A 23,482-nucleotide genomic window follows, 5' to 3' on the forward strand; every position below is an offset into this window, starting at 1 on the left:
GAATTCTGTAACATGAATAGTGCAGGCTTTTGACAACAAAGATGTAATGCTTCCTTTCTTCTTTTAGGCAATTTAGTGATGTGCATTCCATTAGTGTACTTTAAATTTCGGTAGAATTTGAGTGAAAGGGTACAATTATGCAGATTTTTTCATAAGGCAGTACTTGGTAGCACACGGAGCAACTATTGTGCTGATTATTTGGTGTGATATGGCTACTCTTCTTTAACTGTAAGTCTTCAATAATGATTTTAGTGATTTGCTATATCCTTGCCTACTTGCCTAATCTTTACTTTTCAATAATTTTTAATAGACTTTTTGGTATAGAATCCCAGAATGGTTTGGGTGGGAAGGGACCTGAAAGATCATCCAGTGCCACCCCTGCCATGGTCAGGGACACCTTCCACTAGCCCAGGGTGCTCCAAGCCCTGTCCAGCCTGGCCTTGGACACTTCCAGGGATCCAGGGGCAGCCACAGCTTCTCTGGGCAACCTGTGCCAGGGCCTCCCCACCCTCACAGGGAAGAATTTCTTCCCTGTATCTAATTTAAACCTGCCCTCTGTCAGTGGGAAGCCATTCTCTGTGTCCTGTCACCCAACTGTGTCAAACTCTAGAATTGATCTACACTCAGGATGTGATGTTTTTCTTTCTTCTGATGTTTTGCACATAAGACTTTGTACATCTTCATTTCTAATGTTTTGGAGTACCAGAATATCACTCTAATGCTTCAAGAAAAAGAGTATGAAGGCCCTTAGAATGAGATTTGGGAAGCAGAAAGGAAACTGCCCAGGACTGCGTATCATCATCATCATGTCATTGAATAAATTACTTCATGATTTAACTTGAGCACTCCTGGATGGATTAAGCCCATAATAATTTGACATGGGGCACTCTGTGTGTTTCTCTTGAAGATCATAACTCAGGGCAATTCTGCTTACCGTGGGAAACTTTCTTTTAGATGGAGGCTGGGAGGGCCATATCTATTTGTGAAGGACAGGGAGTGCTTTTGTTACCTTCCCAGAGCCATTACGGGATATGATTGCTTGGGGGAGTGTCTGCTTATGATCTGTTAGAAAACAGCCTATTAATAAAACGGAGGCTCTTGTAATAGAGCACTTCTTAATCTTCTTCCTGTGTAGTTATTTATAGGCTGTGACATCTTAATTTGCCTCTCATGTGCATCGACTTCTGTTATTTTAAAAGATCAAGTAGTTTTCACACGCCTCTGAGAATCACTTCTGGGAGAAACTGACTGTTTTCTAAGGAATCTGACAAAAAGGGGTTCAAATCACAAGTTTGTTGTGACAAACACATTAAGGTTTTTGCTGGTGTCTTTCTAAAGGACAGAAGTTATGGGATGTGCTCTTGTAGCTATTTATATATTAATCCTGTATTTGATTGCAGGCAGATTTTCCTGAATTCCCCAAGGATTTCTAGTTGCTGCTAATACTTATTTTCCCTTAGCGACCTACCTGGAGCAATATTAATTCCATTATTCTCCTTATTTTTGTGGTCCTTTCCTTTCTCAGAGTGGTCCCAGTGCCAGGTCCTGTCACAAGATGTGCATTGACATCCAGCGACGGCAGATATACACCCTGGGGCGGTACCTGGATTCCTCCGTGAGGAACAGCAAGTCCCTGAAAAGCGACTTCTATCGCTACGACATCGACACCAACACCTGGATGTTGCTGAGCGAGGACACTGCAGCAGATGGAGGCCCCAAGCTGGTGTTTGATCATCAGGTCAGCCACACTTATCCTCCTACTGCAAGTTCTCAGTGTTTAAAAGTCAGTTTCGATCTAGTCTCTGCGATTTCAAGGTGCTGCACCAGGTAACAGAGCAGGGATGAGGAGGGTGTGAGCACTCAATTAAATCCTAATAGCATTGCTGCTCAACGCCACTGGCTGCTGGTGTTCTAATCAAACTGAGTCAGAAGAATCATAAAAACCTTTGCAGACAAATGCATTTTATTAAGACACGTTTTATTAAAGCTCAAAGCACAGTTCATCTGGTTTTAATCAGTCTCCTTGAGCTGGGTTTGCAGACCTGCCTGCCCAGAGGGCCTTGGGGAGCAACTTGAAAAGCTGTGTATTGGTACCTTTGGAAGAATACTCCAAGCAAGCTGCTGCAATGAGGCCAACACAGGAGCAGGATTCTTTCCAAACTGGTTACTTTAAGAACTGTAGAATGTGCTTGAGTTGTAAAGCTTGAAACACCTTAGAGGAATGGCTGCTAATCCTTTAAAAAGTCACATCTGTCCACGTGTTCAAATTGAAAACTTCTTTACTTATCTTGTGTTCAGTGGTTTTTATCTACTTGAAAGAGGTATTTTGTTCTCAATTGATTTTTTTTTTTTTTTTTTAAATGAAGCATCACCAAGAAACAGCACATCAGTACTCATTTTTAAAGCAGCCCAAGATCTGCTTTTATTGGTACTGGCTGTTTTGTAACCAAAGCTGCTGTTTGCCAGCACAATGTGCCTTTCTGCTGACACCGAAAATTAAAGATACGCCATGTCTGCAGAACAAAAGCCAGTCAGTCTTTCTGTTCTATTAATAACCAGTGCCAGTCTCTCAGGTGTTGGGGAAGAGGCACAAGGAAATTGTCAGCTGGCAAGGCTCCTCTGGGTACCTTGTTTGCCTCTTGAAATGATTCCTTTTTATCCTGTGCTGTCTCTCAGGAAAGAAGGGCCTCACTGAGTTCTGTCAATCTACAGCTCTTCCTCTTCTCTCCCTCAGCACCTACTGTAATTTCAGTTTTTATTTAACCTTCAGAAATGTGCTGCACTAGAAGTGTTTTGTGTAGGCTTTGCTGAGTAGCATCTCTATCTTACTGTAATCTTGTCTGTTGGTTTGCCTTTTTTTTCCCCCTCTGGTGTTCTGTAACCCTCTGCTTTGCACTTTGTCTGAAAACATCACCTGGAGTCAGGGAGTTTGGTTTGGTTTGATCTATGCTGCAGTGCTTCTCTTGTGTGCCGTAAGCTCAGTTCAGGTTTGAGGGTTAAATATGTAAATATATTCCATGAGGAATCTTTGGCCAGGTTATGCCCCTACTTTGTGTTCCAGTAATGGGGGTAACAGTAAATGTGTGCTTGGAATGGAATCACAATAACAAATCACAGGCTGATTTTTGCTTCAGTTGAGTGGTGGGCAGTGAATTAGCAGCAGTTTTGAATTTCTTCCTTGCTCAGCCATTGCCAAAGGTGATACTCTGTTAACTCTCTGGCTATAAGGATGTAGCTTGAAAAGATCCCCATGGATTTTTTCCGTGGAAACTATGGATCTATGGAAAAGAACCCTATGAATCCTTGTGAAACACTCTCAAGTACTTTTCTCTGAAATCAGCAGGTTTTTTTGGTGATGAAGGGTACATTTAGTCTTTTCTTTGGCATATTAAATGGCATATAGAAATTAGGTTTGTGTTTTAAATTTCTTTTATGAGATTAAGACCAGACAACCATAAAAATATGTGTCCTTTCCTGTTGGTTGGAGGCTCAGGAAATGTGCAGAGCAGTGCTTAGCTTAGTAGGCATTGCTTGCAGGAGAGGCATGTTTAAGATTAGATCAGAGTGTTCAGGTCTTGCTGTGCCAGCTTAAAACTGCTTCCCTGGTTCTTGCAGATGTGCATGGATTCTGAAAAACACATGATCTACACCTTTGGAGGCCGAATTCTGACCTGCAATGGCAGTGTGGACGACAGCAGAGCCAGTGAGCCCCAGTTCAGTGGCTTGTTTGCTTTCGACTGTCAGTGCCAGACGTGGAAACTTCTGAGGGAGGATTCCTGCAACGCGGGACCCGAGGATATCCAGTCCCGGATAGGACACTGCATGTTGTTCCATTCTGTGAGTATCCACACCCTACTTTGATTTATGATGTCTGACTTGAAGGAGAACATCTGGTTTTGGTTTTTCTTGCAAGTTTTGAGCTCTTTAATCTCCTGAGCAATGTGTTGTCTCAGTTAATTTGATGTTTGCTGACATTCTGATGCTGCTTTGGTAAGTGCAGCAGGTGCTAATTCAAGTTTAGGAGCTTTCATGACTCAACTGAATAAAATTTCAAGTAAAAATCAAGGTGAATTTAAAGGAGTTGATTTTAATGGAATAATAGTAAGTAGATCCAAACGCTGTGGTTCAGTTTGACCCAAAAATATGTTCTTTTTAAGTTAGTAGAGGAATTTAGAAGCTTCTGATCTGGTAGATACTCTTTGTTTTTACTGGAATGGGACTTACTGGGTGTGCATTGAGTTGCACAGGCCTCAGAGCCCTTGGTGCTGGATCATCAAGCTGCTTTTTGTTGTCCTGAGCAGCTGCAAACAGCTGTAAACATCTGGGGTTATGGACACTCCATCCAGAGCCTCATGGAGGAGCAGAAGGGTGGGGTGTATGTAGCATTTTACTCTGTATTGGGTATTAAAAACCACCTTCCATTGCCTTTCCAGCTGTGTCCATCAACCACATGTCTATTTAAGACAAGAGAATTAAGGGGAATTAAAATAAATGTGATGTTTAAATATTTACTAATACCACCAATTCAAAACCCACCAATTTGAAGAAATTGCTGATTTTATTTCTCTTCCCCTTTCAAGTGAAAGATCAGAATTTTTATAGTGAATACTGGGCTTTCAGAGCTTTCAATTTTATTTTTGTTTTGAATGGTTCTTTAAAATCTCGTGGAAAAACATATTGCCACACAAAATTCTGCACAGGGCCTTGAGGACCTTTCAAATAGGTGCCTGTGGTAAATGTAAGAATACTGGTTTCTGTAAGCACAGGTCATGGAAGTTTAAGTCCTTTTCTGTTTTCTCAACCATTTGAAAGAAAAATAATCTGCCTCTTACGGACTTTCCACTTGGCAGACTTGAAAGAAGCAATAAACCTGTTATTCTTGGCTTGCACCTTGCCATTTGCCTGTACTGAATTTAGTAATCTGCTGGTACCTGGATGGTTTCTCCTACAGTCTGTCTTTTGTTCCCATTGTGTTTTTAACAATGAATTTATGATGGCTTTTAGAGACAGGGCCTGTTAATTCCTTAATAATAAACTTGAAAGATGTGCTGCTGCTTTAATGGTGTGAAGTTAAAGCATCAGTTAAAGCTGGATGAGGCAGGGCTGCAGCAGTTACCTGTGTGCAATGATTTTAAACTTAGAAGAGACATCTCTGTGCCTCTTTGATTCATTAATGACTGCCCCTGGATCCCTGGAAGTGTTCTAGGCCAGGTTGGATGGGCCTTGGTGCAACCTGGGATAGTGGAAGGGGATTGGAACTGGCTGGGCTTTAATGTCACTTCTGGTTCTATGATAAATACTTCTGTTAATGATCACAGTTGATCAGCATACTGTCTTGAACTTAAAAAGACTTTTCTTTTCTGCCCCCCACTCCAGAAAAATCGCTGCTTATACGTATTTGGTGGCCAGAGATCGAAGACTTACTTGAATGACTTCTTCAGCTATGATGTGGACAGTGACCACGTGGACATTATCTCAGATGGCACAAAGAAAGATTCAGGGATGGGTAAGAGGATAACTACATAATCATTTCTTTCTGTTTTTACAAATGAGAAATACCCTGTGAAAGATGAAATACTGTAAAAGGAGAGATGTGCAAGTGAAAGGCCAGGATCAACCTGTGGGATCAGGTTGGCATCCTTAACTAACCCTCCACACCCAAGTAAACTGCACAGAATATAGGTTAAACTTATGCCAGCTCTTCTGTTCTTTCTGTCATTTGACGCTCCCCTTCTTGAGCACAATACAAATAATTGATGCATGAAACCACATAGCACCTCAAAAGGAAAAAAAAGCCCAGCAAAATAAGAAGTAAAAAACCTCTTCTGAAACTCTAGCAAAGACAAAAAAAAAAGCTGAAAAAAAAAGTCTTAAAACCTGGAAAGGAGAAAGCAAATTCTTATTTTTCTGTTTTTCACTAAGTGAAAATTACTATAAGATAGAGATAAGCTGCAGAAAGGCAGGTAGAGTGCTCAGAGACAGAGAATTGGAGTGGAGGGACAAAAGTTATTTTGACTAGAAAAATGAGACCAATCTGTTGTCCTGTTATATTTGTAATAAATATCAGAAAGGGGCAAAAAAAGGAAGAGGAGGGAGCAAGGCTTCAGTTCTGTGTGATTCATAGCACTGGAGCTACATATCCTATGTGTACTTCTGTATGACAGAAGTCTTCAAAAACACCCAGAAGGCCTGTAACATAACCATAAAGAACCGATTTCATACCTTTTCTCCTCAAATGACAGAGAAAAATGTTCCTTTCTTCCTGAAAAGCATTTCTGCATGTATAAGCACATCATTTCCCTGTTCCAAATACCCTGATTTTCATCCTACAAGTCAGAATTTGAAATTTGAGTTGCACTGTGTACCACTATGGGACAGAAGTTATGAGTATTTCTCATTTTATGTATATTCAGTCCTTGTTCACATCTTGTTCTCTCTTCTTCCAGTTACTAAAAACCCCAGGAAGGTAATTAATCTTGAATTTAGGCTGCCCTTCTCCTTTTGATCAGGCTTAACTTTCAGCAAATAATTTTGCTGAACTTTTGAAGTGAATTATTGATGGTGACGAGTTATTGTTTGCTCATTAATTTAGTTACGCCAATTCTGGAGAAAAGTACCCAAGCTTTAATTCTCTGGAGTCATTTATTTACTCAAGTGCTTCCAAGAAAGAACCAGCTCATATTGTTGACAGTCTCCTTTATTCAGGTGCACATTGCCCGATGCTGCTGTGCACACACCCATGCTCCCTTTGTTGTCCTTAGAGCTTTTAAAGAATTGATTCATTTTTTTCCCCAGGAAATTAGTAGCATTCTGCCATTTTGATCTTTTCAAGCTATGTGTCTTCATAGGCAGAAGCTTGAAAACATGTTCTAAGCTGACACCTTTATCTACTTCAGATTTAAAGATAGAGTTTGTCAGGACACTGAGCTCTGCTTTTCATACATGAACTGCAAGGTTCAGTGAAGTAAAAGAGAAATGAAGTAAGTTTTTAGCCCTTCTTCCCATTCCCACAGGCCCTGAAGTGATGAATAGAAGATTTTTTTTTTTTTTTAATAAGAAAATGACTCACTGGAAATAATTCACGAGTAGATTTTTTTGGTTTACTGTTCTCCTGTGTGTAGAAAGTAAACAAACAGATTTGAACGTTTCCACCACTTTTTGAAAGAAAATGCTGGGATAATTTGCATTTTAACAAGAAGAGAACAAAATGCTTATTACGTTCAGACAGCAAATGTTGACAGCACTGTTTTCACCCAAAAAAAGCAAGTCTTTATTGTGCTCTTGTTAGGTAGTGATACACCATTTTGATGTGTCTGAACAAAGTGATTGCCTGCCTGGTCGCTGTGAAGTTTTAAGCTGCTCACTGTGATGAGTCAAGTTGAGGATGCCTGACCTAAATGTTCCTATAAAGTCCCATGATTACATTTTGTTCCTGGCTCGCATGTGGCATTCAGTTCTATTCTTAGTGGTGCTATTTTGATTTTTACCCTTTCTAAAAGAACGTAATTGTGCATTTGTTTAAATATCTCGTGGAGTAGGGAGATTTTTAAAAAAAGTAGTGAAATGGATAATAAGGATTATCAGTAACACAGAGTTGTTGCAGTGCTATAAAACCATGGTAATGATATGTTGATTTTGCTGCTCTCATCTTCTGGGTGAGATGTTTATGCTGTTCAGCATTTCTTTGCTTTTGTTTGTGTCTCTGATGTTGATCCTGTGACCAACTCCTTGGATGGCTGGTGTGTTTGGGAATAATGGGTGATAAGTATCACTTAAATTTTCTTAATTTGAAGTGAAAGACATAATTCTGACAAATTTAGACATGCAACTGTGACGATGTGTTGGATGCGAAGGAAGACAACAGAGGTACAAATTGGAGGAATTTTAGTACTGTTGAATCAAGTTTGTATTTGAAGGACAAGCAGAAATCTTTATGTTGATGGGCACTTTTAGAGCAGTTTTATACTTTTAATTGCTTTAAAAAGCACACAGACAATACACAAACGACAACCCCCCCACCCCCCAACAAACAAAAATGGTGTATACCTGAAGCATATGGGTGGTCTGGAGATGCCACCAGTCCTGGGTGTCCCCAAGGGCTGGACTGGGAGCTCTCCTGATTCTATTCATGCTCAATCCGTGACTAACCCTGGGCAGTCATTTCAGCCTGAGGGAGCTCATGGCAACACTTGTGGTCAAGGTTCCTGTGATAATTCCCTCTGGCCCTGACTCAGGTGGTGTGTCAGAGCTCCTGGTCAGAGGGGGAGTTCCTTCTGCAAGAGGATGCAGAACATCTTATATCCCTTGGCATGGAGTAACTTCCAAAGTCAAATGTGAGCAAGCCTTAAATGTTCTTGTGGTTCCTTGTAATGGTGAAGTGGTTCTTAAGGGCAGCCTACAGATAGTTTTTAAGCTACCGGTGAAGCTCCCAGGTCTCTTGTTGAGCAGGTGCTCATTTCACACACAGAACTGTGCGCCTGATGGATGGAGAATTTCATGGATAAGTACCACGGACAGAGGCAACACAGCCCAGCCCAGGAAACAAGGCAAAGTCAGAAAAACATGAATCAAAATAGATAGTACAGCTGGCTCAGCTTGGCTGGGATCCAGCTCAGACAGGCAGCCTGAGTATCCCATTTTCATCATCTCTCTGTGATACCTGGCATGTTTTGCCTGTGTTCAGGTAAAGTCTTGCCAGTGGCCAGCACATCCCTTGCCATGGAAGCATTTTGTTTTGTGAGGGACCTTATGTGCTTTTCATCTTGGGAGGTGCTTCTCTGAACCAATCCCCAAATCTTTTCTTCTACCTGTGAGGATGAGGAGCAGGGCAGGCAGTCACCAGATCCTAGAGTTGCTTTGCTCAGAATTCCATTCAGATTTACTGTTTTTTTCCAAAATCTCAGAGAGAGCCGAGTGTTGGACATTGGATTGTTGCTTTGTCAACATGACAACCAGACTGTTCAGATGGTTTCCTTAGCTGCTCCTTGGCCAACTGCCAGATGCAGTCTCATCAGGAAAAATCCAAGAGGATAATCATTATCTTGCTGTGTCAACAGCTGGCCTGGTGCTATCACTCACCACGACTTGCTTCATTAAACTCTGGGGGCGGTGCTGCTTCCGCTTTATAGGAATTACAAGGAGTGGCATGGAATAATTTGCAGACCTACCACTTTTTAAAAATTAATCCACCGGGAGGTGCCAGGTTCTGGTGAGCAGCAGTATCCATGTGATGCAGCTTTCTCCCAATTCTCTAATCACGAGGCATCACAAGGAGGGAGGATACTTGCAAATCACTTGCATTGGGATTGGCAGTCACATTTTCTGAGGGTTTCATAACTCAGGTGACACTAAAGCCCTGTCAGTGAACTTGCTTTCCTTATTTATCCTTAATGATATCCTTCTGATGTGGTCTATAGACTATAAATGTATATATTTTTTTGCCATTGTTGCATTGCAAAGCATGTTGAAAAATTTGCCGTAGTATCCTCTCAAATGTAAGAGATGAGATTTAATTTCTGAAATTCTGTCCAGTATTATGAGAACCACGTCTGTGTAACCATAAACTTGACTTTAGGTTGCCCGTGTGGCTGCCCCATCCCTGGAAGTGTCCAAGGCCTGGTTGGATGGGGCTTGGAGCAACCTGGGATAGTGGAAGGTGTCCATGCCCATGGCAGGGGGTGAAACTGGATGGTCTTTAAGGTCCCTCCAACCCAAACCACCCTAGGATTCCATGAATTTCAATTTCCTGCTTTGCAAGCTCTGTCTCTGTGTAAAAGCTGTTTTCTTGCTTTGATTCTGGCAGCAGCCAAGGTTGTGCTTGAAACAACTGTAGCTGTTCGCACGCACAAGCCAAAAAATATTCAGCTGGCTGAAATGATCACTGTGATCCATAAACCCCTGTAAGCAGGGACCATGGTAGTGGGAACGTGGCTGTTCCATGATTAGGTGTCACTTCCGGAGAAAAGCTTTTCCCATGTGTTGTATTTAAATGGAAATTACACTGTACAGAGCTCCATAGCATCACTTCGGAGCTTGCTCGGGAATTATTGCTTATTTATGGAACTGGCTGTGAACTCCAGGTCTCTGTGGGTGAATGTTGTTTTCAAATATTGAGGCCATGAGCTTTTAATTTTTACTGTGTAAAAATGGATGAAAATAATGAGTTCCTGAGCAAGGATTCAGACTCCTTATTTTCAGGTGGTTACTGCCCTTCTACTCTGGGCTGGTTAATGAGATTAAGGAGGAAGAAACCATTCAGTAGCACAGAAAGGCATTCACCATCTTCCTAGACTTTTTGGGATTGTGTTGTGTTTAATGATTTCTCTCTACAGCTTTTCCTCTTCAATAAGTGATGTATTGTCATAGGAGCCAAGTTAATGCCACGTAGCCACGGGCCAGTGTTTAAAACACCCAGGGCTAAGTCCTCAGTCACTGCATTGTTCTTGGAGCTGGTTGCCCATGGCCAACCCGAGAGGTGCTTTGAAAGATGTGGAATTGGTGGAGATTTGCTCCAAAGCTGATCTTACATCTCTCTGTGTAGAAGCAGAAGCAAGGGAATTTGCATGGAGTCTTTCTTACCACTTCATTCACCCTTTGGATCTAGTACATTGCAAATAACAGATCTGGAAGTGCTCTGGTTCTCACCCCTTGTTATTTGACTTTTTTCTCTCAAGTCCTAAAATTAAAAAAGATATGTCCTAAGCAATCAATTATTGTCACTGTTACTAGACTCATTTTTATAGGTTCCATTTTGTTGCTCATGCAGAATTAGATTTCCTTCCCAGTGTACATTTTTTTACCTAAATATCACAAGTATTTTTCCAATGTTTCCATCCTGTGTCCCTCTCTAATATTCCAACTATTCTCGTGTGAATTCTGTCCAACATTTCCTGCCAGTCTGCTGCACTTGCAGATGGTGAGCCTCTCTTACCCCCTAGTGGAAGTATTTCAGTCCTGAGGTTTTTATGGAGCCCTTTTGCTCTGTCAAGGATCAGACTTCCTTGGAAAACACCTTTTTGATGTTTCTGTTGGGTTTAAAACATCACAGCTTCTCCTGCTCACTCTGTAGTATCTTGTCTTACTGTCTATTTATTTTCAGGGACTTGTTTATCAAATTTGTGTTACGGGTTTTTTTAATGATACTGCATCCAACTTTCTCATTTTGTCCTCCTCTGCAAAAGACCAGATGTCAACTTTTTCTAGCCTAAGGCACTACATAAATACAGTTTCTACACAGTTGCTTAGATAGGTCACAGAGTTTATGTAAGTTACACCTCGTCTTAGGCCCTTAGTAAATGTGGGGATTTATATTTCTGATACTTTTCTAGAAATTCTGCATTTCAAACAGTCTCAAGAAGGGATTGATTTACAACTGAGGGAAGCCTGAAATTACTTGACTTGAATCTGGGTTTGATTGCAGTTGCTGCAGATGAATTCTATTCTTAATATCAAGAGGAAAAAAACCACCAGCACTGAACTTTGGCAGCTTTTCCCTCCTTCATTATTTAAATAATAATTTCAGCTTCGGGAAATCGAGCATAAACGAGATACAAAATTCATTTATTTAACAACATTTCAGGAGGAGGGATGGGACTTCCATAGACAAGTTTCAGATGCTTTGGGTATCAGTGGTAACAGAGCAGCCATGTTTCTCATGATTATAATAATTTTCATTTCAATGAGGTATTAGTGCTCTGAAGATTTGCATGGGAGTTTTTTGTGTAATATTCCCGGCATGGTCTCAAATGTTCAAAGCAGAAGATAGGGTTGCAAAGACATTTTCCATGTGCATTAGCATTGCTGATCAAATTTAGATGGCTCTCCTGCCAGAAATGTCTCAAACAGGCCTTGAATTTAATCCTTTTGGGTCAGCAACTTAGTCTCTGACAATGCAAGCAAACACATTACACAATACTTTTCAAAAATTAGCAATTTTTACTCTATAATTGTCTTTTTGTTCTCAATTTCTTTATGGGATCACTTTCACAGTCCTCATTTGTTGTATTTAAAAATCAAGTTCTTTGTGGTTTGCAGGTAAAACAAGATGTGTAGTTGTTGTTGTGCCAGTGTTATTCCCTGGTTTTTTTTTTTTTCTCTTTTTTACCCCCCATTTCCTTATAAACTAGATTAATTTTCCTTTAAAACTCTGTGGCAAAGTTGGAGGTCAGACTAGACAGGTTTATGCTCATGAGGGCTCCAAAGCCTCTTCCTCCTGTGAAATCATAAGGAAGGATTTTGTCAAAGGGACTCTGCAAATGAATTATCCAAATATATTCTAGTTTCTATTTAAATTTACATGAGAATTAAGCATTTAAATTTTTTTTTTCAGAAATGCTTAGGTTTTGTGGTGTTGCTAAATTCTTCATTAGGGGCTAAAATTGTAGAAAACCAAATTCTACTCAAAATTTTAAATTGTTATTTGCTTTCCTGGCCTAACAAATGAAAAGAGTGAAGCGTGAGAATGAAACCAGTTACACAATGGGTTTCCAAAATACCATTTTGTGTATTCCCCAACAGCAATATTAAATGGTTTATTAACATAGGGCTCTAAGCCGTGGGTGCAATTGAGTTAATTACAAGGAAGAATTTGCAAAATACAAGAGTTCTGAGAATTTTTCATGCCAAAATCTTGACCGAAGGCCAGGAACCTTTACCAGCCTTTGTAAACTGACCCAGAAAGAGAGAGGAGACAAACAGGATCTGTAAACAAAGATCACGTGCCCTTCACAAATACATTTTGGAAGGATGGTTGCCTAGGGAAACAGGAAACGGGGAATTATACAACAAACAAAAAGGGCTGCCAAACAAATTTGCTGACCTTTTTTTCAGGGAATTATGATGAAAACTGTTGGAATCTGCAGGATTTCACCATATTTCTAAATCTGAAGGTGGGACAGAAGAATAGTTTGGTGATTACACCCCGACTATTCAGAAAATACAAAAAGCTTCTGTGACATCTTTGTCCTGCAGGGTTGTGAGCTATAGAATAGTGAGGTCATCTTGAATTTTTTGGAGTTTCCCAGCTTTTGTGATTAAGCTTTCTGGAATCAATGCTTCCTTTTATGGATGAGACAATAACAAAATCACTCCATTCATATTTGTAAGGGTCATCTGGTCATTTAGTTCTATGTTAGGCACTTAATCCTCATTTCTGAGCTAGTAGTCTCCCAAATAGCTCTATCCATATCTTTCCCTAGGAAACAGCAGCTCTCAGAATGCCTTTTTTTTCCTTCCAAGAGTCACAGATAGGAAGAAAAGAAGAGAATTTGCGTTGGACTTGGCTGTAGCAGGGAAGAAGTTGGCCTCTGGATGATGATCTGCTCAATTGCAGGGGGAGGGAAACTCTTTGCCTGATGATTGGATCCCTTCCTGCATCCTTCGTTGTTTCCAGCCTGTAACTTTTATTTTCTTTTCTCAGTTCCAATGACAGGTTTCACTCAAAGGGCCACCATTGATCCCGAACTGAATGAAATCCATGTCTTGTCAGGGCTCAGTAAAGACAAGGAAAAGCGGGAAGAGAATGTAAGGAATTCCTTCTGGATTTATGACATTGTGAGGAACAGCTGGTAAGTCCTAGGTTCTGATTTCTGCACTGACTTCCTTTAGAAAGCAATCCTGTCTCCCAGGGAACTCTGTAACCTCTGTTAACCATGGAACTGTTGAAAGTTGTTGAAGACAGCTGAGTTCCCTTAAGGCACCTCTTTTTCCCATTGTCTTTAGAGGCACCATGGCAATAATCCAAATGAGGGAGAGAAATCATGTCAACATCTTTATTGGAGCCAGGTGCAGGGGATGAGGGGAAGTGAGCAGTTATAAAAGGCTTTTCCTGTAGGAAGGGTTCAAGGCCAGGGTTCAGCACCAATGCAGCAGATTCAGTCCAGTGTAAGTTGTTAATGGCAGTGTACATGGTGCTAGTTCTTAGAAACTGAGGAAACTGCTGCATGTGAATGGTGGTGGAGAAGTCCCCGTGCATTCTGAGAAAGTATCTCCTGGTTTGTTCACTGAGTTGTACTTGGTAGCTTGTTGTCACTGTTCCTTTCTAGAGCTGGCAGAGTTTTTGTGTTCAAAGCCTCTTCTAAAGTGGGGTCAATCACTTCAAAAGGTGTGAGTGTTGTTTTTTAAAAGTGAATTCTCAGTTATAACTTAAGTCTGCTTGGAAATCAGTGACTGAAATACCACCTTTGCTGTAATCCATGGTCTAAAGCTCTACTGGGTGCAAGATGGTTTCTTTCCATGATAAAAAAGTACTTCATGCTGACAGTTCTGTAGGCAAATAATGTAATGTCTGAAGAGACCCCCAAAGCTCATGACAAATAATTTTCTAGAATTTTTTCCTGTTTGGCTTGTGCTTGAGGACTGTTTTCAGCCAAGGTGACCTCTGATTGCTGGCTGGGTTCTTTGTAGAGCTAAGAATGGGATGGGATAATAGAGGACAACGTAGAAGTAAGAAAATCTTTGGTATTACACATCATTTGTACCTTCCAGCCTTTCAGCAACTTTTCCTGCTTCCTGTAGCTACAACTAATAATTCCTTACTGCTTTGAATTTCAGGTCTTGTGTCTATAAGAATGACCAAGCAGCAAAAGAGAATCCAGGTAAAAGCCTTCAGGAGGAGGAGCCCTGCCCAAGGTTTGCCCATCAGCTGGTGTACGATGAGTTGCACAAGGTATGAGGTGATTTTTTTTTTTTTTTTTTTTAGTCTTTTTGCCCTTAAGATATAGCTGTTTCCTTAAAGATGGTACCATAAATATAGCTTTCAGTTTAGTGTTAATGTTCAGATTAATATAGTGAGTAGCTCCTATTTGACTCCCCATATTTCAAAAGGAGGTGCTAAGCTACTTTTTATGTCAATACGAAGTAAACACGAGAGCTGCTCTCATGCTTCAGAGCACACAAAGCTTCATTCATTATCCTCAGGGATTTACTCTCAACTATTGGTGACTAAATGAGAACAGAGAGTTACCCACATTTTTAGGAAAAGGTGTGTTTGAATGAGCTAATCACAGCTAAGAATCCTCTGAACCAGAGGTGCCTGACTTTGCAGAAGCAACTGACACTCTTTAGCACTGTCAGCCTCCAATAGACACATTCATACTTAAATAGACTTAAAATTGGGTTTAGTGTATATGACAGCTCAGTAAACTTAGAGCTTTGTGCATATTAACCGATAAAGCACAATCCCGCAGATTGGGTTCATAAATTCATTAACTCATGAATTTAAATTACTGTGACATGCTTACTGAACCTTTTATGGATTTTTCTAAAAATTCTCCTCCCTAGTCTGAAACAGTCTGAGTTAAAGAAAAACATATTTTAATCTTGCATTCTGTGGGATGTTAATCAGATTTGGGAAACCCAACTAGCCCAAAACTTTGACAATAGGGGGGATTTTAAAGAGGAATGGGTGCAGATTCTGCATGGAGAATTTGCATTGCTTGTTGTCTTCACTGTAATGATACAGTAAATAAGTAAATACTGTTCTGCCTTTACTTCTAAGTGTAAGGCACCATGAGACTGAGAGTAGTATTTTATGAGTTACTCTGAAGGTTGCTAAATCATTGCTGTTGCCCAGCTTTATCTGAAGAGCTGTTTGATGTGCTTGTTTTGAAGAGTCTTATTTTTAGAAACCTCTGTTCCAATGACCTTTCTAAACTCCTCTGATATAAATAAGGAGAGCCTACAGCAGTGGGATGCAGAATACATTGTTTTGAGTGATTATTTTTAAAGCCGTGGGGAAAGGTAGCCTGTTGGACTTGTTAGACTTGAGTATTTGAAGGTCCTTTGTAGCATGTTTAATATCAACAATTCAGAGTCTGAAATTACCACATGATGGGAAGAAAAATGTAGTGAAGAAATAAACAGTCCTTTTGTGACACTTGCCTCTCTCTGTAAGTCTAGGTTATGCTGGACTGGGCTTGCTGTCACTTTACTTTGAGCATCTTTAGGACTTCCCACTCCCTTTGTCAGTGCTTAAGGATTTATCATGCTCATAGGTTTTTCCTAAAGAAAGAGTCTGCACAAATTTGAGATGTTTATTTGTAAGTCTCTTAGGTATATGCTAGGGTAATGTTTTCACAGTACAACTCTACTATTATCTTAAAATGTAAATGGTTTAAGAGAACTTTCTTCATGTCTAAGAGGACAAAGTGAGGCTAATAATAAAATGGAGCAACTTGTCTAAACGGCAGAGTTTGTCCCACCAGAATAAACCTCTGCAAAGCTGCTGACATAGTAAATTGTCTTTGTTCAGTGGATGTACACAATCAGTTTTTTGATCTGCCTCTCATTTCCTTAGGTTCACTACTTATTTGGAGGGAATCCTGGTAAATCCTGCTCTCCAAAGATGAGATTAGATGATTTCTGGTCTCTGAAGCTCTGTCGACCTTCGAAGGAATACCTGCTAAGACACTGCAAATACCTCATCAGAAAGCACAGGTATAGAAACAAAGGTGGTTTGCAATTTTCTTTTTCAGGTGTGTCTTTTTCCTTTTTTTTAAAGCTGCTAAGACTCAAATCTCTCATAAACATTTTTGTGAAATGTCATTTTGTCGGTTATATGGAACTAGATGATCTTCAAGGTCCCTTCCAAACCTTTGGCAGGTTTCTTGGTTATTTTTTAAAATTATTTTAATAAAAAGCAGTGGGCTGGGCTAAACTACAAAATTAACTTGATGCATTTTGCCTATGCTATTCTAGAACTAGAAAAATCTGGTTATTGTGTGGGGAGTCATGGGGAATTTTTAGATTCCCTTTTCACTCTGCTGCTCATCAACATGTGTTTTGGTGCTGTCACCTCCCAAGGAAATGGAGTATGTTTTGGAAACACTGTGCTTGGAGATAGTAACAGCCTGCAAGGATGCTAATGAAGTCTGGGGGCTGGATGGCTTTGCACATCTGAGACTCAACCGTGGTGAGGTCATCAGAGTTTCTCATTCAGAAACTCCTGAAAGAGCTCACTTAGGCAGAATTCAGCTACACTGCAGTGCTTCTTGCTCTCTGGATTCTTCAGAGCTGCCTGATATTTGCTATTTAGGGCAACAGCTTTTCAGAATCAAGCTTATGGTGTTGCCTTAGTCAAGAAATTGCAGCAGCAAGAGAGCCTTTCAGGACCCAGCAAATCATTTGAAGGCAGTAAATAGCTCTCCCTGCATTCCGGGGGAGAATACTTTGTTATCAGGCTCTGCCAAGAGTTGGAAGGTCAGGTTTTCCTGATGGTTTTTTATTTCTGAGGCAGCAAGCAAATTGCTGTACTCAACTCACAGCCACTGTGGCTGGGTGAGACACTAACATGAGCCACACAGTAGATGTGAATACCTACAAGAATGAAAAAAGGCCTTGCCTGGTTATCTGGGAGGCTTATTGAACCCAGATGTGGTGGTATGGAAATGCAGCTGTGCAGCCTCCAGAGACAGCTCTGGATTATTTGTTTCTATTAGCTTAAAGTGCATTTGAAGGAAATGTTGCCGTGTGTTATCTGGCAGAAATTCGGGGTTTATGCACCGTGCTGCCATTTTTGGGGTCCATGTGAGGGAGCTAAACCTGAGCAGCCAGGGATGGTGGGATGGGTGCCTGGCTGGAGCTGAATTGCTGTGCAATCACTGGCTGCCATTTTCCTGCACTCCCTCAAGCTCTAGGTACCAGAACAGGTACTGGCCTTGCATCCACAGCAAACCCACAGCATCAGCTGGGATCCTGTTTTTCCTTTGAACTTGTTCAGTACCAGTCAGCCAAGCTGGGCAGGTGGAAAAGAGCGAGGTGGCAGTCGTTGCACTTATTTAAAGCACTTCAGCTCTCTGGACCATGGTGATGTCATCTGAGAAAATCTATGTCAGTGACTGAAACCATGTCTAGTGACCAAACTGTCAGGTGCATCAGGTGACAGACGAAGTCTTTGTGCTCCCTGTGCTGCTCAGTCACTGACATCTTTAGGCAGTTGCAAAATTCAGGCTACACGTGTCCACTGTGGTATAAATAGCCAGGTAGATGACGCAAATAAAAAAATAACAATATGGAAGGTGACAAACAGTGTGATGCTCCACTTGGTGGTAGGTGAGAGAAGGAAAAAGATCATTTTAAACCTCATCTTTTCTGGGCTTATGCAACCAACTCAGTGCTGCAGGGAAGTTGATCCTCTGCTCACTGAGGATGCTGAGCCCAGAATCATTTCCTGAGGGCTCTGTTCGCTTCTTGAGGGAATTCACAGAAGTTACAGTTCCTGTTCATTAAAAGAAAATGAGGAAATAATGGTGGTGGTGCACAGGATTTTTATGGAGCTGTGCTCTTTCCAAAGGTGGGATATTAATATCCCAGGGTCTGAAGGGTTCAGGGCTTGGCTGTGTCTGATCTGTGAGGTGCTACTCACCTCAGCAGAAAACAAGCTGTACTTAGTATTTTAAATTTATATATTAAAAAGTTCCTGTGCATATGCTTTTGATTATTTTTAGTAAGAATGTGACACTTTGCCCTTTTAACTTCTTTACACCCCAAAAAACCCCTTCTTCATGTTTCAGTCTGGCTTGAAATTCCAGGAAACACGAGGCTAAGCTGCCATTAACATGGTTTTCTTTGGAAATACTGTGATTGTTATGAGGATTTTGCTCTTTGTTGAACCAGTAGTACTTAGTTCTAAAGGAAATGGCTTTGCTCAAGTTTTCTGTCTCTTCTCTGCAGGTTTGAGGAGAAAGCTCAAACTGACCCTCTCAGTGCACTGAAGTACCTGCAGAATGATTTGTATGTAACCGTGGATCACTCGGACCCCGAGGAGACAAAGGAGGTGAGGATCAATGATCCTTGTCCTAAAGAAATTTAAGCTGTGTTCTCATTGAAAGTTTTGAGCCTCTTAAACCTGAGTTTTATTCAGTTTATAAAAGCTCTGCAGGTGCCAGACACTTTGCTGTATCATGTATTTCTCTGCACTTAAGTTCACACTGTTTTAGAAACAGTCATTTAACAACTGCAGGTCCAGATAAAATAGCTTTTGTACTCCTAAGAGTGAAGACTAAGCCTTTGTTTTAATTCCAGTATGCTGGTGTATATTTTGGGAGCTTTAATTGAAATGTAAACTCTCTGAAATGTCACCAGTCTGTAGTTGGTTGTGCATTGGAAAGGGAATAGAAACTTACTCATGCTGCCTTTTGGCTTCTCAACATTCAACATCTCTGGGGAGGGAAAGTTTTTTCAAAGATGATCAATATTTGTGGAAGTAGTTTATATATATACATTGCGTGCTACCCTTAAAATCTTATGTCCTTTGCCTCTTGAATATTATCCAGTAGGCATGTTCTTTATTTATTCCAGGAATTTGTTCCCATTTCCTGTTTTGATTCCAGTACTGCAGTGCATGTCACTTTACAAAACAGATTAAAGAAATAGTGAGAAGTGTCAGATAAGGTGGTTGATTTGACTCTGGCATTAATTTTCACATGGAATTTGAGTTGTGCCAGCGTTCAGCTCCTGATGGGTAGATAAGGAAAAGTCCGTGGTTCTTGCTGTCTTCTTTCCTTAATGACTTGGGAAGGGATTCAACAGCTCCTTTTATAAAATCATGATAGGAGGAGGGGCAGTTCTATTCCATGCTGAGTCCCTGGATTAAATCACCTAATCTGGTGGCTTTAACTTGCTACTTTAGCTAAAGAAAAGATTATACAGACACTGAAAGGTCTTGGGGGAGAATATGCTTCTTACGTGTGCGCAGGATGAGATTGCATGGTTAGAACTAGAAAAAAAGTTTACTCTTATCAGGATCTTGGAACTGATCACATCTGTCATAAATTCTAATCAGCTTTTATAAACATGTGATCCAACAAAACATTCAAGTGCTGTGACACTCTGTTCTTTTTTAAATGGTTTCTTGTTCAAATTGTCCCATATCAAGTAATTTCACATCCTTTCCAGTCATTTCTAGCATAGGAAATACAACAGATGATCCTGCTTTTCATAAGGTAGAAAAGGAGATTTTTTTTTTCCCCCAATATGTACCATTTTCCCAGTGTGGTAACACTTCCAGAGTCATTTAGGTTGGAAAAGACCTTTAGGATCAAGTCCAGCCATTGCCCCAGCACTGCCAAGGCCACCACTAAACCATGTCCCCATGTGCCACATCTATATGACTTTTAAATACCTACAGGGATGAGGACTACACCACTTCCCCAGGCAACCTGTGCCAGAGCTGGACAACCCTTCTGGTGAATTTTTTCCTGATATCCTTAATTTGAGGCCCTTTCCTCTTGTCCTATGTTTTACTACTTGGGAGTGACACCCCCCCTGCTTCCCCCTCCTGTCAGGGAGTTGTGCAGAGCCACAAGGTCCCCCCTGAGCCTCCTTTGCTCCAGGCTGAGCCCCTTTCCAGCTCCCTCAGCTGCTCCTGGGGCTCAAGCCCCTTCCCAGCTCTGTTCCCTTCTCTAGACACCCTCCAGCCCCTCAATGTCTTTCTTGTTGTGAGTGGCCCAAAACTGAACACAGAATTCAAGGTTTCTTCTTCCTGTTTGAGCCTGTACTAAGCCATACCATACAGCCCCCATTCTGATGCTCTCTTCTCCCCTCCTGCTACCTCCCACTCCTGTAAGATGTGTCCTGTGTTCCCTGATGTCTCTTTTTTCTCCGTGTCCCACCTGTGTGCTGGTAGCCTGTCTCTCTTCAGCCAGTTACTCCTAAGGAGATCGTGCATCTCATGGCTGGCTGGGCCTTGTTATTATTCCCTGAGCAGCAAACAGCTGTGGTGTGATGAGCAAGCTCCTCTCCTAGTTCCTGCTGCCTCCTGTCACCGACAGACTGCAGGAGCTGCTGCAAAAGCTGCACGATGGGCACATCTGGCACAAGAAAGCCTTTAATATCCTGCTTTTCCTTTTCCCAGTTAAGTGTGCAGTGTTCAACTTGTCCACCTTGTAGGAATGGAGAATTTACATGACTGCATGGGCTCCTCTGAGATTTTGGGGGAATGTAGTAGCTGTATCATACCAGGTAGAAATAGAATAAAATGTTTGAAAAAAAGAATTACCCCTTTTCAGAGAGCACATTGGTGTTCTGAACATTAATGATCCAGTGAATGAGCTTACATAGCTTGATCCAGCTGAGTGAATATATTGTGGATTCTTTCTCTGCAGGCCTAATGTCTGGTCCAAACAAAATCCAATAGCTTCTGTCTGTCATGCTGGGCCATCGGATCAACACTCACCATTCAGCACAATTAAAGCTTCCAGCCATCTCCAAAAATCATTTAACAGTTTCTGGGACCCTATTTTTGTTTGGGTTTTGGTTTGGTTTTTTTAATTATGATTGTTATTCATTGTGCTGGTCATAAAGCTTTAACTTCCAAAGCTTTTTTACACTGGCCAGATCTGCCAGGGTGGTGGCACAGAGCCAGCTGCTGGGCTGGTACTGACTGGGTGTATTTCCAGTTGACGTCAATTTACCTTCCGGTTATCACATCGAGTTGGCTTTTTGCTCTGGCATTGCATTTTCAAATTGCTCCTGTGCTTTCCAGAGGACTGACGCAGGCATTTTGGATTCCATATCGAATTTCAAGCTCCAGTTTGATTGTGTCTCTCAGCCCAGACACCTCCATACCCTGCCTTTATTTGATTTGTATCTTGATTAATACCGAAGGCGATAGATGTGATTGGCTGCAGCCATTGAGTGCTGCAAGGCTTCTTAGTGTGGCAGAACTTTAGGGAATCAATTCCTGCCTGTTTTCCCCTCTTTCCAGGGTTACTGTTAAATTTGGGAAGGACCAGGCTGTGTAGTTTTGTCCCCAACTTTGTGCAATAATTCTGGAGACCGGCCTGTATGGCTTCATGTTTTATGGATGGAGATCTGGGTGGTGTTATATACCATTACAAGCAGAATTTCCCCTTGTGGTGAGGCTTGCTTGCTTTGTAATAGAAGTAATTCCTTCTAACTTAGTTAGGCAAGTCTGTTCAGCTGTTTGGAGTTGGATGCCAAGGAAAACAAACAGACTGTTCTTGAAACTTACTTTGGCTTTAGTAACCAATTTTGTTTAAAGTAGCATGAATGATTGATAGTAGGAACATACCCCAAGATTTTCATTCTGTTGCTGTGAATTTTAGGGATGCTAAGAGGACTAGATTTTTATTTCCCTTTTTTATTACTCTAAAGTGAAGTAGATGCCTGCAAGTAACAGGTATTGCATGGGTGCTTGGTTTAGTAGCTGCAGGCTGTGTGCCAGCAATTTCTCTGCCCACAAATGCAGATCCAGTTCTCTTTAACTGTGATTCTGCTTGAAGTCCCTTAAACCTCCTCAGTCTGTTCAGTGTTTTCCAGTCAGTGGATCGTTCTTACTGGCTGTGGGTTAATAGCCCTGTCACTGTAGGAAAAGGAGGGTAAATCCCTAGAGAATGGGGAATTTTGCCCGTGATTTAACAGGTTAAAAGTTGTATAAAAGTGTCATTTGTTGGTGTAAAATTTTCTGCTGGCATGGGTGGTCTCTGTCACACACAGATGTGAATTTGGTGGTAGATTGCAACAGTAGGCTTTTAAAGATAAAAAGACAGTCAAAATAAATATCAAATTGAATGCCAGGTTTTGTACTTAGAGAAAAGCAGGTGCTGTTAAAGCACAGAAACATCAGTAGTGCATGTACAAAAGCTAAAGATGCTCCTTGAACGCTGCAGTAATCATGCCCAGAACTTTGCTGCTGTTAAATGGGCTGCAGTAGAAATCAAGATGACACAAAAAACGTCCAGTGCTTTCCAAGTATGGGAGAGCAGGATGATTTTGTACATGGAGATTCAACAACTGATGAAGCTCAATCCCATGATTGTTGTAAAACAGATACAAAGCGCAAGGAAAACTCGCAGGATGTTTTTCTTGGAGCATGGTAGGAGAAAGAGCAAGGGCCTGGAGGCCAATCTGAGGCCTGACTTGCTTGTAGACTGAGACTGGAGGCCCCTGTTCAAGGCTGCTTCATACTTTCCATTCTTAAGACCTTGTCTTTAATAAATTTGACAGATAAAGCCATCGGGGCCCAGAAGTATTGTTTGAATCTGCATTAGACTGATATTTCTGGGAAAATTAAAGCTCAAATGGGAAAAATAGTTCTAGGAAGGAGGTAAGAAAAGCCTGTTTCTCTTCTTTTATGTCCTGCTGTGATTCTTTGTAAAGCCTCAGAGCCCAAGTGCTGCAGGAGCAGAGGCTTTGGAGCCAAGGAGCCTCTACAAAAACAGCGTTCAGCCTTCCCAATTTCAGCAACAGCTCCATCCTCAAAGGATTTGAGCCTCTCTTTGAGCCTGTGCTGGGAGTCACCAGCCCCAGAGGACTGATCAAAGCTGACGAACTGGTTTATGCTGTGATCTGAGCACTTACACACATGACAGAGGAGGAGGAGGAGGAATTGTATCTGATTCACACAACCTGCCCAGTATCCCAAATGAGAGTTAGTCATTTCCCCGTAACCATTTTGTTTGTTCAAAGGCAGAGGTGTGCAGCAAATATATAAAAATAGCCATAGTATAACCTTTTATTAGTT

The 23,482-nt window shown here is 41.1% G+C and overlaps 1 protein-coding gene across 2 annotated transcripts in view; it reads left to right on the top strand.

Moving 5' to 3' along the window:
* MKLN1 (muskelin 1) overlaps positions 1–23,482 on the top strand; it is a 93,784-nt gene that overhangs the window by 64,510 nt on the left and 5,792 nt on the right. For both annotated transcript variants that reach the window (XM_082280176.1, XM_082280177.1), the window contains 7 exons: positions 1,526–1,738; positions 3,616–3,837; positions 5,377–5,506; positions 13,418–13,565; positions 14,551–14,665; positions 16,295–16,434; positions 18,670–18,772. In XM_082280176.1, the coding sequence (XP_082136302.1) occupies positions 1,526–1,738; positions 3,616–3,837; positions 5,377–5,506; positions 13,418–13,565; positions 14,551–14,665; positions 16,295–16,434; positions 18,670–18,772 (1,071 nt within the window). The remainder of the gene's footprint in view (positions 1–1,525; positions 1,739–3,615; positions 3,838–5,376; positions 5,507–13,417; positions 13,566–14,550; positions 14,666–16,294; positions 16,435–18,669; positions 18,773–23,482) is intronic.

Source organism: Coloeus monedula, assembly GCF_965178545.1.
Source record: "Coloeus monedula genome assembly, chromosome: 4".
In the NCBI taxonomy this organism is placed as follows: Eukaryota; Metazoa; Chordata; class Aves; order Passeriformes; family Corvidae; genus Coloeus; species Coloeus monedula.